The 15608-nt window shown below is 29.9% G+C and overlaps 1 protein-coding gene across 1 annotated transcript in view; it reads left to right on the top strand.

The window, feature by feature from the left end:
- Positions 1–574: 574 nt before the first annotated feature.
- Positions 575–15608, top strand: part of LOC113521504 (activating transcription factor of chaperone) — a 30462-nt gene continuing 15428 nt past the window's right edge. The window contains exons 1-3 of the mRNA XM_026907045.3: positions 575–732; positions 5203–5308; positions 5904–6031. Coding sequence (XP_026762846.1) covers positions 5926–6031 — 106 coding nt within the window. The 5' untranslated portion in view covers positions 575–732; positions 5203–5308; positions 5904–5925. The remainder of the gene's footprint in view (positions 733–5202; positions 5309–5903; positions 6032–15608) is intronic.

Here is a 15608-nt window from a genome sequence, read left to right as displayed (position 1 = left end):
AAACCTATGTATGGTGTCATCAAAAGCCATCTCTATAGTTTGTGGTATAGTTATGTAGATTAGCTGGAATAATTATAGGTTATGAAGGTTTTATTATTCCTTGCAATTAAATCTAAATCTGGTAATGTATTTATCTTTAGATAACCATTTCTCAGATTTATCTTGGAATTATATAACTGCACTTTATTATGGTAAAGCAACATCTGAGTTCATGTTTAAATTTTTTGTCTATGGTAAAATAGCCTAAAAAATTTGTATGGACCTCTTTTTTTATTATTGTAACAATTAGTTTATAAATTTTATTCTATTTTTAAATATACTACATAAAGACAATCAGTATTATTATCATAAAAATATAGAGATTATCATTTTGTTCTCATTGTGTGATTGGAATTAAAATTATTAATAGTCAATTAGTAATTATAAATAAATTATCAAGGTAATGGGTTATTCAGGGTACAGAGTTTGAAATAGTAGCAAAATTACTTGTTTCGAATATTTTTACACAAATACTCTGTTATTAAAAAATAACCAACACGCCTAATATTGTCTATGGTTGACAAAATGTTCCCCTTGCCCTTCTTCCCCCCGCTCGGTCTATTACTCATCAATGTATCCCAGCTAACAGTCGTGTATTTTGTTTTTTCTCGTGTTATAGTTGCGATAAAGATGGGTTTCTAGTACCAAAAATTTGCACACCCACGTGTGCCTTCTACGCACGTAAAACATGATGTAAGTACACACATCCATTATTATGATTTATTATACAATAGCCAATATATGATAATTAACATGTCTAGCGGCACATTCCATTGAAGCATAGCTTTCACTGCATTATAGTAATAGTACTTTAGCGCGGGAGAACCATTACTACAGATTTTAACATATTATTCACTCTTCATGTGAATCGAACGAGTTCCTTTCACATGTTATTTAAATTACATGTTTCATAATTTGTAGTAATAGGTATTTGTAGTAATAGGAGCTTGGATGTAGGTGATTCCATCTTTCAGCTACGTATGCGTAATTAATATAGACCAAAAATATTCACTTGGTTTCTCTACGTAGGTATCTAGCAGTGTGTACTGTTTTATTAAAAAAAAAAGTTATTTATATAATATTTACTTGAATGTAATATTATGTATAAATAAGTGATAGTTATTATTGATTGGAAACAATTATAGTTATAAATATACTGGTGCTTATGCTACTAAAAGTATGTAGTACATAAGTGCAATCCTACATTATTTTAAAGTACTAGATATTAGATAGATAAATACTTTTTATTGTTCCCTCCAAAAGATTACAGATATTAGGCTATCGTCATCATACGTCGCTGAATCAATTTAAGCAATTGATGAAACTAAGCGTGTGTAATAATTTCAACAAAATATGGTTACATTTTTACTCATTAAGAAACGAACTGTAGTGAGATAAATTTTGTTTTTTCATATTTTCTTTTCATTCTATGTATGACTAAATTATAAACACGATTCTATAATATACATGGGGTATATTTCTATAACAACAAAATTAAACAACATACCTTTAAAATGCAATTTGATCTACCCGCTATTGTCAAAGATGTTTTAAAGTTATAAGTAAGGTTCCAAATAAAACCATGTATTGTCTAATTATTTATAGAGAGGTGTTTACGTCATAGTCAAACATTCAACGTATTTATTTTTGAATTATTGACAATCTTACATTTATATAGCATAGAATTTCCTTTAGTAGATATAATGATCTATATACTATGTGGATAATCTTTTTTATAAAAACAAATTCTCAATCTCAATATTGAGAAAATACTAATTTTATAAATATGAAACAGTGTTTGTTTCCGCTTTTTACCTTAGCAGCTTAACCAATCGTCAGATTTGGTATGCATTTGTATAAATATATTTCGGTCACGCGATGTCGCGAGTAAAAGCTAGATAGTATATAAATAACAATACGACTAGAAAAAACAGCAATCTAAATTTGTTAACAAAGAAAAAAAATGTCGCGTAACATAGACATGTAAGTTATAAAAATTAAGCTCCTTTTTGGAGTTGGTTAATATTGTGGGTGTTATAGTTATCCGTAATGAGTACAAACCAATAAATATAATAAATAAATATATATACAAATAAAAAGTATAGAACACTTAGAATGACTATTTAGTAATGTTATAGTAGGTATATATAAATGTACCTAGCTATGTATCTTATAAATGTGAGATTATTTTCGTTATTGTAGGTTTCAATAGATGAATTAATAGTATAATCAGCTTATAATATATTATGTATTAATTATCTATAGATAACTTCTTTATTCATTTACATATCGTAGGTGACAAATTCAATTATTTATATGTATAGAGTTAATATTTATTTTCCGCAGCTTTTTCGAAGCGGATTTCAGGATTCCTTCTTAATTGTCATTATAAAAAAAGGCTTTAATATAAACTAATTAATTATAAAGAGGAAATTTGAATCTCTTTTTTTATTAGGATACACTCAAATATTCAATCCTTTTATCTATAGAAAGCAACATTACCAGCAGGTAACATGGGTTGTATTTTATTATAAAAAAAGAACCGGCGAAGTTGAGAACGGTCACAGGTGTCTTCTAAACTTTTTCTCTAATTTTATGAATTAACTTTGATTCGATATTTAGTCATAGGTAAATAGATAAGTCTATTTTAGATCCAAAAATCAACAGGGAAAGTATCTTGCAGTATATCAGTATTAGTGGGGGGATATATTATTAGATAAAAACAAATGTTTTAATATTATCTATTAATATTGATAACATTTATTGATTTTTCAATATTGCGTGTGTATGATATTCTCGTGCCAGGTCCATTATGGAGACAGGACTTTGTGGTAAATATTATTTTCAATAGAATTAATAAAAGAATTTCGTGATTCCTCGGTGTTTTGTGTATGTTAAGCGATATCTTCGGCAGTTCTGAACTATTTTTGCATTCTTTTTTTAATGGGAAGACTTACCGTGATACGGGATTACCGTGTAATAATTTTGTCAATTTTGAAACCGGTTTTTTATGTATTTATTCATATGGAGAATAATAATAATTATGAAGGTATAGTCAAAGACATGTCTAAATATACACATAGTAGCGTATACTGCATAAAATTCTAAAGTAGAAATAATATATAAAACATATTGATATATGATCAGGTTACTGGCAAGTAGGCAATTTATGTTGCAACCAAATGCTGTAATTTATATTACATAGATATAGCGAAAGTGTGGCGACATAGTGTGTTTTGTAAGCTCTGTATATCACAATCGAACGTTTAGTTGTTACAAATAGATAAATGTTATTTGTAAATGCTATTTTGTAATCGTAACTTTAGTTATTTATTATATATAAAAGAAGGATATTAAGGATTTTATGAATTATGTAATTTGAAAAATAAATTGATCGAATTAATAGATAGTATTTCCGATTATTTATTATGGTAGTAATAAAAATAAAATGTTAAATCATTAATGAGAAATTTACAATTGACCCAAATTTTTGGTTTAGGTCAGGATTTTTTTTTATGTGTGATAATGAAATGGTCATCTCGCCTGCGCTAACGGTATACGCTGGCGGAGCACCAGTGAGGGATGATAGGTGACGATGAAAGCAGGTCAGTTAGCCCATCGTGACGAATTGCACTAGAATTAACCACGTTGGTTTCCAGGGGGAACCACGTGGAGGTCGACCTGATAGGGTGTATTGCAAGCAATGGAGCAGTTAGACCCCATTACAAATAATTCCCCCCTTTGGTCAGGATAGATACATCTACGACCTTTAGTTTATGTTGCCTTGTGGTAGAGATTTGAGTCATATATTATGTAGTACGCACAAAATCGTCTTGTTAGACAAATACACAATGTAGAGTGAAACTGCGAAATTGAACATTTTTCCTTAAGACATGAGTCATAAACTGCAATACATATTTGAACGTCCCATATTAACATGACGCGTTCACTTGTTTACTATGGTAAGCTCTACATTTTTTGTTATTTCTTGATCTATGTTTCTTCGGAAAGAAAACTTTTGTTTCACTGTCGCCGGATAATTATGATTTCAATGTTACTGTTTATGTTTATTTGCATTATATATGCAATATGTTAAAAATGTTTGTTAGAGATATGGAGCAAGAAATTCCTACAACAGCTCAAAGTATGAACACTAGGTTCATTATTTAAGTAATATTTCTTTGTGTGTTTTAATAATCTTCATTCAATACTTTAGCTGCTAAATCAAAGATAATTAAAGACACAGAAGAGAAAAGAAAATAAGCAGTACTACTATTTTATGTATATGACGAGAGTAGACCAGAAGTCACGCCGCAGTTACGTACATTCTTGCAAAGAACTATGACGTAGGTAATATAGGTATATAGGCAATTAAAACCGACGCAACATATTGTTATGAACACGTGGTTATATATGGAATTATCTGTTCATACTAAATGCACAGGGAGACCATTATTCGTTATGTCAATAAGTTTCGCCGTTTAAATACTTTGCTGACGTAGTTAGGTAGGTACGTACCTACTTCATTTGAATAAAATGTTTATCTTTCGTAATCCTTCATTCTTAATACCCAGATAAAGATACATTTTACCCATAATATTAAAAACAAAGTATTTCGTAAATAAATTTCCATTAGATGCATTGCTAAGTACCTTAGTGTAAAAATAACGGTATTTATTGTAACGACCTTGATCGTGTAATGGTTTAACACTCACCTTTCAATGATTAAGTTTGAGTTTGAAGTTTTTATACATTCATAAATTTTGTATAGTATATTTATCTGAATGTATTATATTTGTCTAGTTGTTTTCTGTTATGTATGTACCTGTAAGAATAGTTATATAAGAATGCTCTTATGCTAGTACTCAAAGTGCAAGCTCTGTTCGTTTTAGCCATATATATATATATATATATATATATATATATATATATATATATATATATATATATATATATATATATATATATATATATATATATATATATATACATAAATGCACATTGACATAAAATACATTTTAAGGCGAATTTTTAATGTAAAAATTATTTTATACATTAATTCATTTTCGTAAAGTTTTGAAAAAAATATCTTATAACTTCTATCAGTTAAATATATCAGAATACAAATATTATAATTTAAAATATTTTATTGTGTGTTTTCAGTGCCAACATGGCGCCCTCACCGGACTCTTTTGTCCTTCGACCACCTTTATCATCATCATTGGATACCGATCGCTACCGGCTCGCATCGTCATTTAATTTGTCTGTGGTATGTATAAAAATATAATTAATAGTAATTAATTTTTATTTGTGGAACTTAGAATGTCTAACATGCTGACAGCGGACCTAACAGAATGTGGTAACAGTTGCCGGTATTGTCCTATGCGTTGCTATCTGGACGGCTAAGGTGTACTCTGTAATTTCACTGTTACGTCCCACCCTTCAAATCGGAAAATCTATGCAATTAGTTGCTTCACGACAAACACCATTTGCACAGAGGTTGTAGATAATTTTCAACCGACTTAAAAAAAAGAGGTTCTCGATTCGGTTGTATTAATTTTTGTTTGTAACATCGATAACTCGGTCAGTTTTAAACCGATTTGGAATTTTTTTTTATCTGAAAGGACTTCTTACAGATTTGTCCCATAGAAATTTTATCAAAATGGGTTTAGTTGTTTAGTTTTTAAATTTAGGTAACTAATTGCCACAATTGAAGTTTATTTTGTGGAACATTCTTAATTATTGTGTAGTCTCCTGGTGAGAAATTATTTACGAATATATAGTTTTAATTATTCAAAAGATATTATGATATTTTTTCTTTGTCTTATATTTAGTCTTAATTAGATATGTTTTGTTAATTTCAGAATATTTTCAACAACAACAACAATGAGTGCGAGCGTTTGGGATCAGTCATTGGCTTCGGCCAATGGCTTGCTCACTAATGAAGAGTGCTCTTTGCTGCTCGATTTCGACATATTCAATGCCGAAGATGGTTTGTAATTAGATTACTTTTATTAAAAAATATAAGAAATAATGTATTGATTACACAATTGTTAATCCTCACTTAAATAAAGTCTGTTTCGAAATTCTTACAATCACATAATAATAATTGAAATAAGATTCTTATGGTTTATAAGAGACGGGAATTAACGCGATCATTTAGGTAGCTAAGTAATGTCGAGATAACTTAGGTAAATTGTCATAGTTTACCTAAATTAAAATAGTTTAGTAATCTATATTACTAAACTATTTTGGGTAGAAACCTCTTTTTCAACCTTTTTTTGACTACCTTAGATAGCTAAATTACATTAAAAATTCTATGTGTAGTTTTGTTTCCTATTAATACAAAATACTAATTTCAAAATTTTGCGGTTGTTTAAGTGAGTAAACATGCTGTTATTTTCTCATCAGAATTTAACAAAAAAGAAGACGTGAAATTTTTAAAAGTACAACAACGATACTTACTACTAAAATATTAGTCATTCTTATAATAAGTTGGTACACGCAACATCATTTATACAGTATCTTGAAAGTTTCAAAAAAGGGTTTGTGTTAATTAATATGGGTCGATTTTTAGAACTCGTCGACCCCCAAAATCAATCTTTGTGTATGTCGACCCTTAGGAAACCGATCCCGAGGGGTCGATATCGACCACTCTGAGAGCCGCTGACCTAAATAATCTCGTTAATTCTCACATCTTATAAACCAGAAATAGCGAAAGTTTAAAAGTTAATAAGATTATATTATTTCAATAATATTTATTTAACAATTACAATTAATAATTTGTAATGTAAATTGCCAAATCTATACTTATAATAAATCTATAGAGAGGTCAATTCTGTACATGAAATATATTTCCAAAATAACTATCAGGGGGTGATTAGTAATCGATACTGATGCCAAAAATGCAATCAGTAAAATTTTTGTCTGTCTGTCTGTATGTTCGTTATAGAAACAAAACCTACTCGACGGATTTTAACGAAGCTTGGTACAATTATTCTTCATACTCCTGGGCAGGTTATAGTATACTTTTTATCACGCTACGGTTAATAGGAGCAGAGCACTGAAGGGAAATGTTGGGAAAACGGAAGTTACTCCATTTTTAAGCTTCCGTCGCGTGTGTAGCCTTAATGGCTACTTTTTAAAATGTAAAAATGTCCTCCCGTGCGACTCCGGGACGGGCCGCTAGTATTAAATAAAAATAAACAGTCATTAAAAAATATTATTAAAAATTATTAATTTTGAATGATTATTAAATTATGTATTTAATAATCATGTATTTATTATATATAATTTACTATTCTATTTATATTTATTTATTAACACAATCAAGTTATTAACTAGGTTCAGAATTAAAAAATATGTTTCAAAATTATCTTAAATTATCCTTAATTTTTAAGTTCCAGGCAGGAAAATCATATAAATGTAAAAACGAATATGGTGGTACTTTTAAGATGTTACTGGTCTATACTCGGCTATATCAGAGACAGAGAAGGCATACGATGCGATCGCTTAATTATAAAATTATTAGTCCTGGCTTCGCATGGTAATTTATTAAATGAAAGATAATGGAATGGTCGCCCCCGCCAGTGCTATCGGTAGACACTGGCGGGACATCAGGAAGAGATGATACGCGAAGACAAAAGCATGTCAGTTAGTCCATCGCGATGAGTTCAACAAGAATTAATCACAATGGATTCCAGGTGAATTGCGTGGAGGTCGACCTGATAGGGTATATTGTTAGCACTTGGGCTGTTAGACCCCATTACAAACAATCCTTTCCCTCCTCGTATGAGTAGTAGAGCATGGATGCTTGCATTTTTTACATTAACTTGTTGCGTCGAATTTGAATTCATTTAGAAAATCTATTTATTATAAGGAATCGCGTCTTTTATCGTTTGGCTTATATAACAAGGTAGGCGACATGCGGGCATTAGGCGAGTATATCTCATACGGATTTGGCAGTGTTTTGATAAAAGCCCCAGACCGACTTGAGTTTTTTCGACCTCTCAACAAATTTTCATAAAATCTCATTGAATTGTACAACTATATATATATATATATATATATTCCTCAGGAATCACACTGTTGATAAATAATATGTAGTGGTAATATTCTATGACAGATTAAAAAAATCCCGATTCATACATTTCGTAATTTTTAAACTTATAATTAGTTAAGGAATTAGTGTAAAAAATAAATATAATTAGAATATTAGTAATTTGGTATATCTTATTAATATTAATTAATAAATCACCCGTTATACTCGTGAACAATATCGCTTGGTTCGTTCGAAATCACTACGACTGATTTCTAAATTTCGTTTCCATTTAGACAATAAAATGATCATTAACAGAGTTACTGTCTAAAATTTTTATATATATATATATATATATATATATATATATATATATATATATATATATATATATATATATATATATATATATATATATATATATATATATATATATATATATATATATAGGGGACAATGTAGCTTTTTTTAAAAAGTGAGAAATTTTACAATGTGATATGTGAATGTGAGAAAGTTTTCTATAGAATCTGTTTATTACTTTCAGAGATTACCATAAGTACATTTTTATAAATGTTGGTATATTGCGTGCATGTTAATGTTTGAACGAGAACTTTATTTTACTATATAATAAACGTAATATAGAAATAGAAACCGCTTTGGCTTTGCAAGGGCTTTTTGTGAATAAAGTATAGCCCCTGTTATTTCCTGATAATATAGTTTTTTTATAGGTAATAGAATTATTATAATCAGTTAAGTAGTTTTAATTTATCCACTAAAACATTAAAAAAGACGATTATTTTCATTATTAAGTGGCTATAACTGGAATTTCGTCTTAAAAAAATTTCCTTTCAATTGAAATTTTATACGGTCGCTCCTTCCTTAGACTGTGGTGGACATATTGTAAGTTTATCTTTAAATCATTTATTTTCAGGAGACTCACACTCCTAGTAAGAAGTCATAGTTACACATCAATTTATTGTGTAATTGTTATTATAATTATGTATTTTTTAAATATATATAATTGTAATTATTATATATATTTCAAATAAACATAATGATATTCAAATATTGATACATTGGTAAAATGACTGCTATTACAAAACTTCTTGCTTTCGCAAATCTTAACTTAATAATAACTCTGTGATATATTTAGTTTTGCCGTGTGGTCCCGGTATAGAATAAGTCACCCCTTCCTTTTCTGTGGGTGTGGTAAGAATTGACTGAGGGCGAGGGATGGGCAGCAGCGTCCCTCTTAAAACCTCTCTAAAGCCTAACTGCGGTTGCCAACCCGCCTGCCAAGCGTGACAACCACTGACAACACCCCCTAAGAGGGAGGTTTATGTTTAGCAGTGAACAGTTAAAGGTTGATATGATGATGATGATATCTAATAGTTTGGTCTTTTTCTATTTCTTATTCAAATACATGCCATCTGTCTCTCTGTCTCAGAGAACAGTGTAAGCTATGTTTAAGAACAACAAAGTTATGTTTTTATAAAATAATTATTTCCATGAATAGACACAGATTTGTAACTACTAAAAAAAACCTTAAAAAAATATTATGTTTTCGTCTTAAATTCAAATAGGAATCAAAATTCGATTTTAATTGCGATTTAAAATAAAATTTGAATAAAAATTGCTTTAAAATTTTGTATATTAAAGAAAGTAAACATTCTTGCAACTAATATTCACATCACCATGGACATCTTTGAAGACATCATGGCGCCCTTGGTCTTTATTTGTTGCCATTCTGAGAATCGAGGTGCTGTCCTTTGTGTAAGAAATAACACCGTCTACAATTAACTATTATAAAGTTAGTTGGCTATCTTACTCTTTACAACGGTACACGATGCTACGTATATATATATATATATATATATATATATATATATATATATATATATATATATATATATATATATATTGTTATAATTGTGACATTATTATTTGTGATCTTTTAGCAATATCATCATCATACCATATCAGCCGTTAACTGTCCACTGCTGAAGATAAACCCTTCTTTTTGAGAGGTTTTGCCAGTAGTTGTCACGCCCAGGCGTGTATGCCAGTATGCGGGTTGGTAACCGCAGATTACCTATGCTATTACTATACTATTGCTATTAAATTCCCTTAATCGCCTCTTACAACAACCACGGGAAAGGAAGGTCACAAATTTTCAGCAATATACTAACACGGAATATGTAAAACTTGTACAACCCATTGTAGTGAATTAAAAGTACAGATATGTTTTTATTTATTGAGTGTTACATGACTAGCCAAAAAATAGTGTGAGTTTCACTAAATCGACATAACTTATAAGTATCTGTTCAGAATTGGATGTTTGGTGTGTCGATAGAATTCTTACATCATTTCCAGTAACGTTGTTTATATTCTTTTTAAATTCATTGTGACCGTTTGTACATATAGCGCCGTTTACAAATGTGCAAAAAAAATTGTTCGTAGAGTATTTTTTTTTATTGAGCAATGTTAAAACAAGTAGTTTTGTAAATTATTGTTAATTGTTTTTAGAATAGCACACTGTTTTTAATTACTTAAATTTATTCTGGTGTATATATAAGTTTACTACTTCAAAATCAAGCGGAAAAACTAAATACTACCCATCTTGGTATTTCTGGAATATTTATGTACATACTTTTTAGCCATTAATGATAAATGGTAAAGTTTTCTTACGACAAAATGATGGGGCGTCACTAGTGAGTCTCAAGTGTTTTTAAGCCCGCAGTGGTGAATACATCTTGCTCTCACACTTTTATGTTAGATTGGTTTGTTTTCATAGTAAACGATGTCATTTCGAGACATTATCTTATTTTGGTTTATTATTTTTATACAAATGTGCAATTTTGTGTATATCTTGAAAAATGATTATTTTCAAAAGTATTACTATCTGTTACATACCTAAATCTAATTTATCAAAGTGGGATTATAAATGAATTTATTATTACTATATACATTATTAATAATTAAAATTCACCTCGTTTGATAAAAATATTACATCTGACATCGACAAAATAAAAGTATCTAACGCGATACAATGTGATCCAGAAGACTGTATTACCCTGCTGCCAAACCCTAGTAAGTACCTTAAGCTTTTAATACAAAATATTAGGAGTATATCTTGTAATTGGACAGGAATGTCTCGTCTAAAAATAGAAAGTGATATTATGATTTTTACCGGAATGCTGGCTGTCTTGTCAACCCACTATTCCTAACTTAGATGGTTATAGACATTTTTTTACAAAGAAGATACATAACCAAAATGATGGAGTTGTTGTGTATATTAAAAATAATATATATGTTTCTGTGGATGAACAAAATGATCTGGAGGGAAGTTGTTTGATTTTAAAAATTAATAAAGACACAGCTATTGTTGCAATATATCGATCTCCGTCCTTTCGGGATACAAATAATTTCATAAATAGTTTTGTCCTCGTTAGTATGTATAAGAATGTCATTGTATGTTTAAAAACTAGATGTAATACATTAGAAAAACTGACTTCATTATATTGTTAAATAAGTTTTGAACGACTACCGTTACAGTCTCTCAAAAGGGGTCTTACTATAGACCAATTTCTGTTTTGCCGGCACTTTCCAAAGTATTAGAACGACTTATTAACAATCGTCTCCGTAAGTTTTTAGTGAACACAATAAAATATTTCAAAATTCGTGTGTTTAAAAACTAGATCATTAGAAAAACTGACTTCATTATATTGTTAATAAGTTTTACCGTTACAGTTACAGTTTTTAGTGAACACAATATTGACACATGTCCTAGCGGTTCTATATAATGTCCTTAATGATCCCAATTCTCCTTCCTATGTTCGTTCCCGGTTCCAATTGTTACCTCCTCCTTTCAGACCTAGACGTCTGAACCAGTCCAGGGTACTGAAGCTTCCCAGCTGTAAAACTCATTTTGTGGGTAATTCATTTATATATCGTGCTGTACAGCTGTGGAATAAACTTCCCGTGAGTATTCAGAATAGCCCTTAAGCCCAGCCTAGATTAGCCCAGAATAGAATAGCCCTGGCTCTAGCATGTATGTTTTAGTGTAATAAAGAATATATATAATATTTTTTTATTAGGATACCCTCGGGTAAATCCACGGGGTACAGCTAGCTGTATTATTAGTATTAGTTAAAATGAACTTAGTTTCACGAATTATTTATATGTATATATATATATATATATATATAAATTGAATATATAAAAAAAAATATGTTCCTTTTCTGCCAAGCGATATTATATTTAAAGTTCGTGTCAGCAAGCTTCTTAATTTTGTATTCGAACGTTGTTTGTCCTTTCACTTTATATTTTTAATGTCAGTAAGTACATTACCTTCTAAATTCTTAACACTATAAATGGTAAATCAGGATTTCATGAAATCTTAAAATATTTTTATTAATTGAAATTTATATTATTACAACCTATACACCTATTAATATCATCTTAATATATAAAAAATCTGTGACACGATAGTCGTTCACGCTAGTCTCTGAAACCGTTCTACCGACTTTAACGTAATTTTGTAAATGTTTATTATATCTTCCGACTTTAGAGATAGTTTTTATCGTGGTAAAAGGTGTAGGTGTACATATAGATGGTGGTAGGAGGCAAAACGTTATAATTGAATTTATGTAAAAATTTGATGCTAACTGTATTTTATTACAAAGTCATGTCACAGAATTTGGATTAAATAATTTTTTTAAATCTGTTAAAGAAGGCTTAAGTGTAAGTTAATTATACACAAGTGCCTTATACACAATTGCCTGTTTCTGTTTTTAATTTACTTATCTTCTCACTTTTAGGAGATAAAATACCCAAGCAGATATGAAAATAATATTATGTCTAGAAGATAAATCATGTATACTAATATACATACTAGAATAAAACCAGTAAAGTATGAGTTGGACCCATATGCCAAAGATTCCGCACGTAATAATAATAGGTTTTGTTTCCTTTAGACGACAAGATATTTGAATTATATTGTTTTTTTTTTTATATGAAATAGATAATAATAATAAAGTTTTTACAATTAGGATATCCATCTATCATCACATTTCAGTCCACTGTTGAACACAGTCTTCCCTCATAGACTGCCATAAAGTATGGTCCTGAGCCACCTGCATTCACTGACTCCATGTAATGCATTTAAGGTCGTCACTCTATCTAGTTCGTTCGTCCTACACTGCGTATGCTTATAAAGGGTCGCTACTTATGAACCTTTCTTCTCAATTGGTTGTCGGTTCTTCAAACTATGTGACCTTCAAATTTTGATATATTCTGGATGACATGTGGCGTAGTTTCCCGAACGGTAGCCAGCCGAGTTGGATTCATCGATTGACTTAGCTTACTTAGCGTAGTGTTCTCAATCATGACCAGTATAAGTGTGACATGGAAGTTAGACATAATTTTAGTCTTGTACATGTTCATCATAAGACCTACTTGTTGAGAAGCACTATTGAGGTCATTGAGTATAGTATACAGCCACAAACGCCAGACATAGTGGCAAGTTACTCTTTGGTCTACTGTATAATTGCCTTAGCGTATGTACTCGTATATAGTCTTTGGTGCTAAAGCCCTTTCGAAAGCTAGCTTGTCCAGGTGCCTGAAAGTAGTCGAGTTTGCGCGTAAGACGATTGGTTTGGACTTTTGGAAACAGTATGTAGATACGATTCAGAAGGAATATCGGTCTTAGTAGTCATACTTTAGGATGTACCGAGTTTAAAATAAAACCATATAACGTGGTTTTTGAAGGTTTATTTTAATAATTTGTAATAAACTGTGCTTATTAGAAATACCATTATATTTTCCTATAATACACCTTTGTAAACTGTAATAAAAAAAGGTCAAATATATATAAAAAAAATAAAAATTGAATTCAAAGGTATTTAAATGACAGTCTATACGAATAGATATAAAAATATTTCCTTTTGCATGTTTAATGGAAAAAAAAGGTTTTTTACGGCGCTTCGTCCATAAATAATAAACCTTTTTAAGCTCTTGAAACATTCTGGCTTTGGGCTGTAGTATTACATAACAAGTGAGAGTTTTAAATCCCTTTCTCATTCCGTTTAGATACTAAAGGGCCACACAAGACAGATGATTAAAAAATAAGGTTTTACAGAATTCCGACAAAGAAAAGTAAAATATAAATGTGTTAAGACTATAGAATCTGATATATATATATATATATATATATATATATATATATATATTATGTACAAACAATTTAATATATTTTTACCATACGCTGAACAGAGTGGTATGATGTGGAGTGTGTTCTATTAACGAAATAATAATATGGCATTTACATTAAATTTAAAAACTACGCATAAAGTGTGCTTATATAATTTTAATGGTCTTCGATAATACGTTAAATAGGACGCTCGAATCGTTGGTTTATTATCTTATAACGCTGGGATGTTACTAAAATAGTATATAATATATTATATTTTATTATCATTACTCAACTTTTGCCACCGACGCGTTAACAATTATATTAATTAGACACATCAAAGACAGCACCCCCACGAATTCACCTCATGTACGATAAAGCTATATGATAGGTCAACACGATACGTATCTTATCCAGCTTATATGTGTATATTTCCATTCTCTCAAGATACCACCATTACATACCTATTTTACATATAATTTACGTGTCATATATGACATTATATACATATATGCATAACTATATCTAATCTATATAAATTATCACGTTCTTATGTGAACTCTTTAGTTCTTAATCTCAGAAATAGAACAAACTCCTGAAATCCAATATAAATTTAACTCTTACCGTAATGATTATTTACGCAAATGTAGAAACCTACAATTAGTATCATTGTTATTGATTATATAATTCGGTTTCGGTTTCGGTAATGAATCGACTAAACAAGGCAGCGCGAAATATTCTTAAAAAGACAATTTATTACTTAGATAATATCTATCTTTATAGGCATATAAATATCATAATAAATGTTAAAGTGTAGGTCACAAAAGAAGAGCTACAAAAAAAGTAAACATAACATCTTTGTTTGCTAAAAAAAACCAAAGTTCGTCGGCGAATACCTAATAAGTGTATATTTCAATAAATTAATAAAAAGGTATTTTTTTTATGGGTGAAAATGGTATGGTAACCCCGCCTGCGCTAACAGAATACGCTGGCGGAGCACCAGTGAAGGGTAATAGATGAGAATGAAAACAGATCAGTTAGTCCATCATGATGAATTCATCAAGAATTAACCATGATAGTTTCCAGGGAGATCCGCGAGGAGGTCGACCTGGTTGGGTATATTGCTAGCAATGGGATTCTCAGTCTCCATTATTAACAATCCCTTTCCCCCAATAAAAAGGTATTAGGAGAAAGGGAAACTGCTTTCCTTTCATTATATGTATAATTGGGAAAAAGAATAATAAGTATATACTGATAAATATATAAAAGGAGGAAAGAGTTTTGTTAGGAAAGCGCTGCCTGTTCATAATATGTGATATAGAGACTTAAATTTAGCATTTC

Source organism: Galleria mellonella, unplaced genomic scaffold, assembly GCF_026898425.1.
Source record: "Galleria mellonella isolate WM207_F2 unplaced genomic scaffold, CSIRO_AGI_GalMel_v1 utg55, whole genome shotgun sequence".
In the NCBI taxonomy this organism is placed as follows: domain Eukaryota; kingdom Metazoa; phylum Arthropoda; class Insecta; order Lepidoptera; family Pyralidae; genus Galleria; species Galleria mellonella.
The sequence above is the reverse complement of the archived record's forward strand: the minus strand, read 5'-3'. Positions and strand labels throughout refer to the sequence as shown.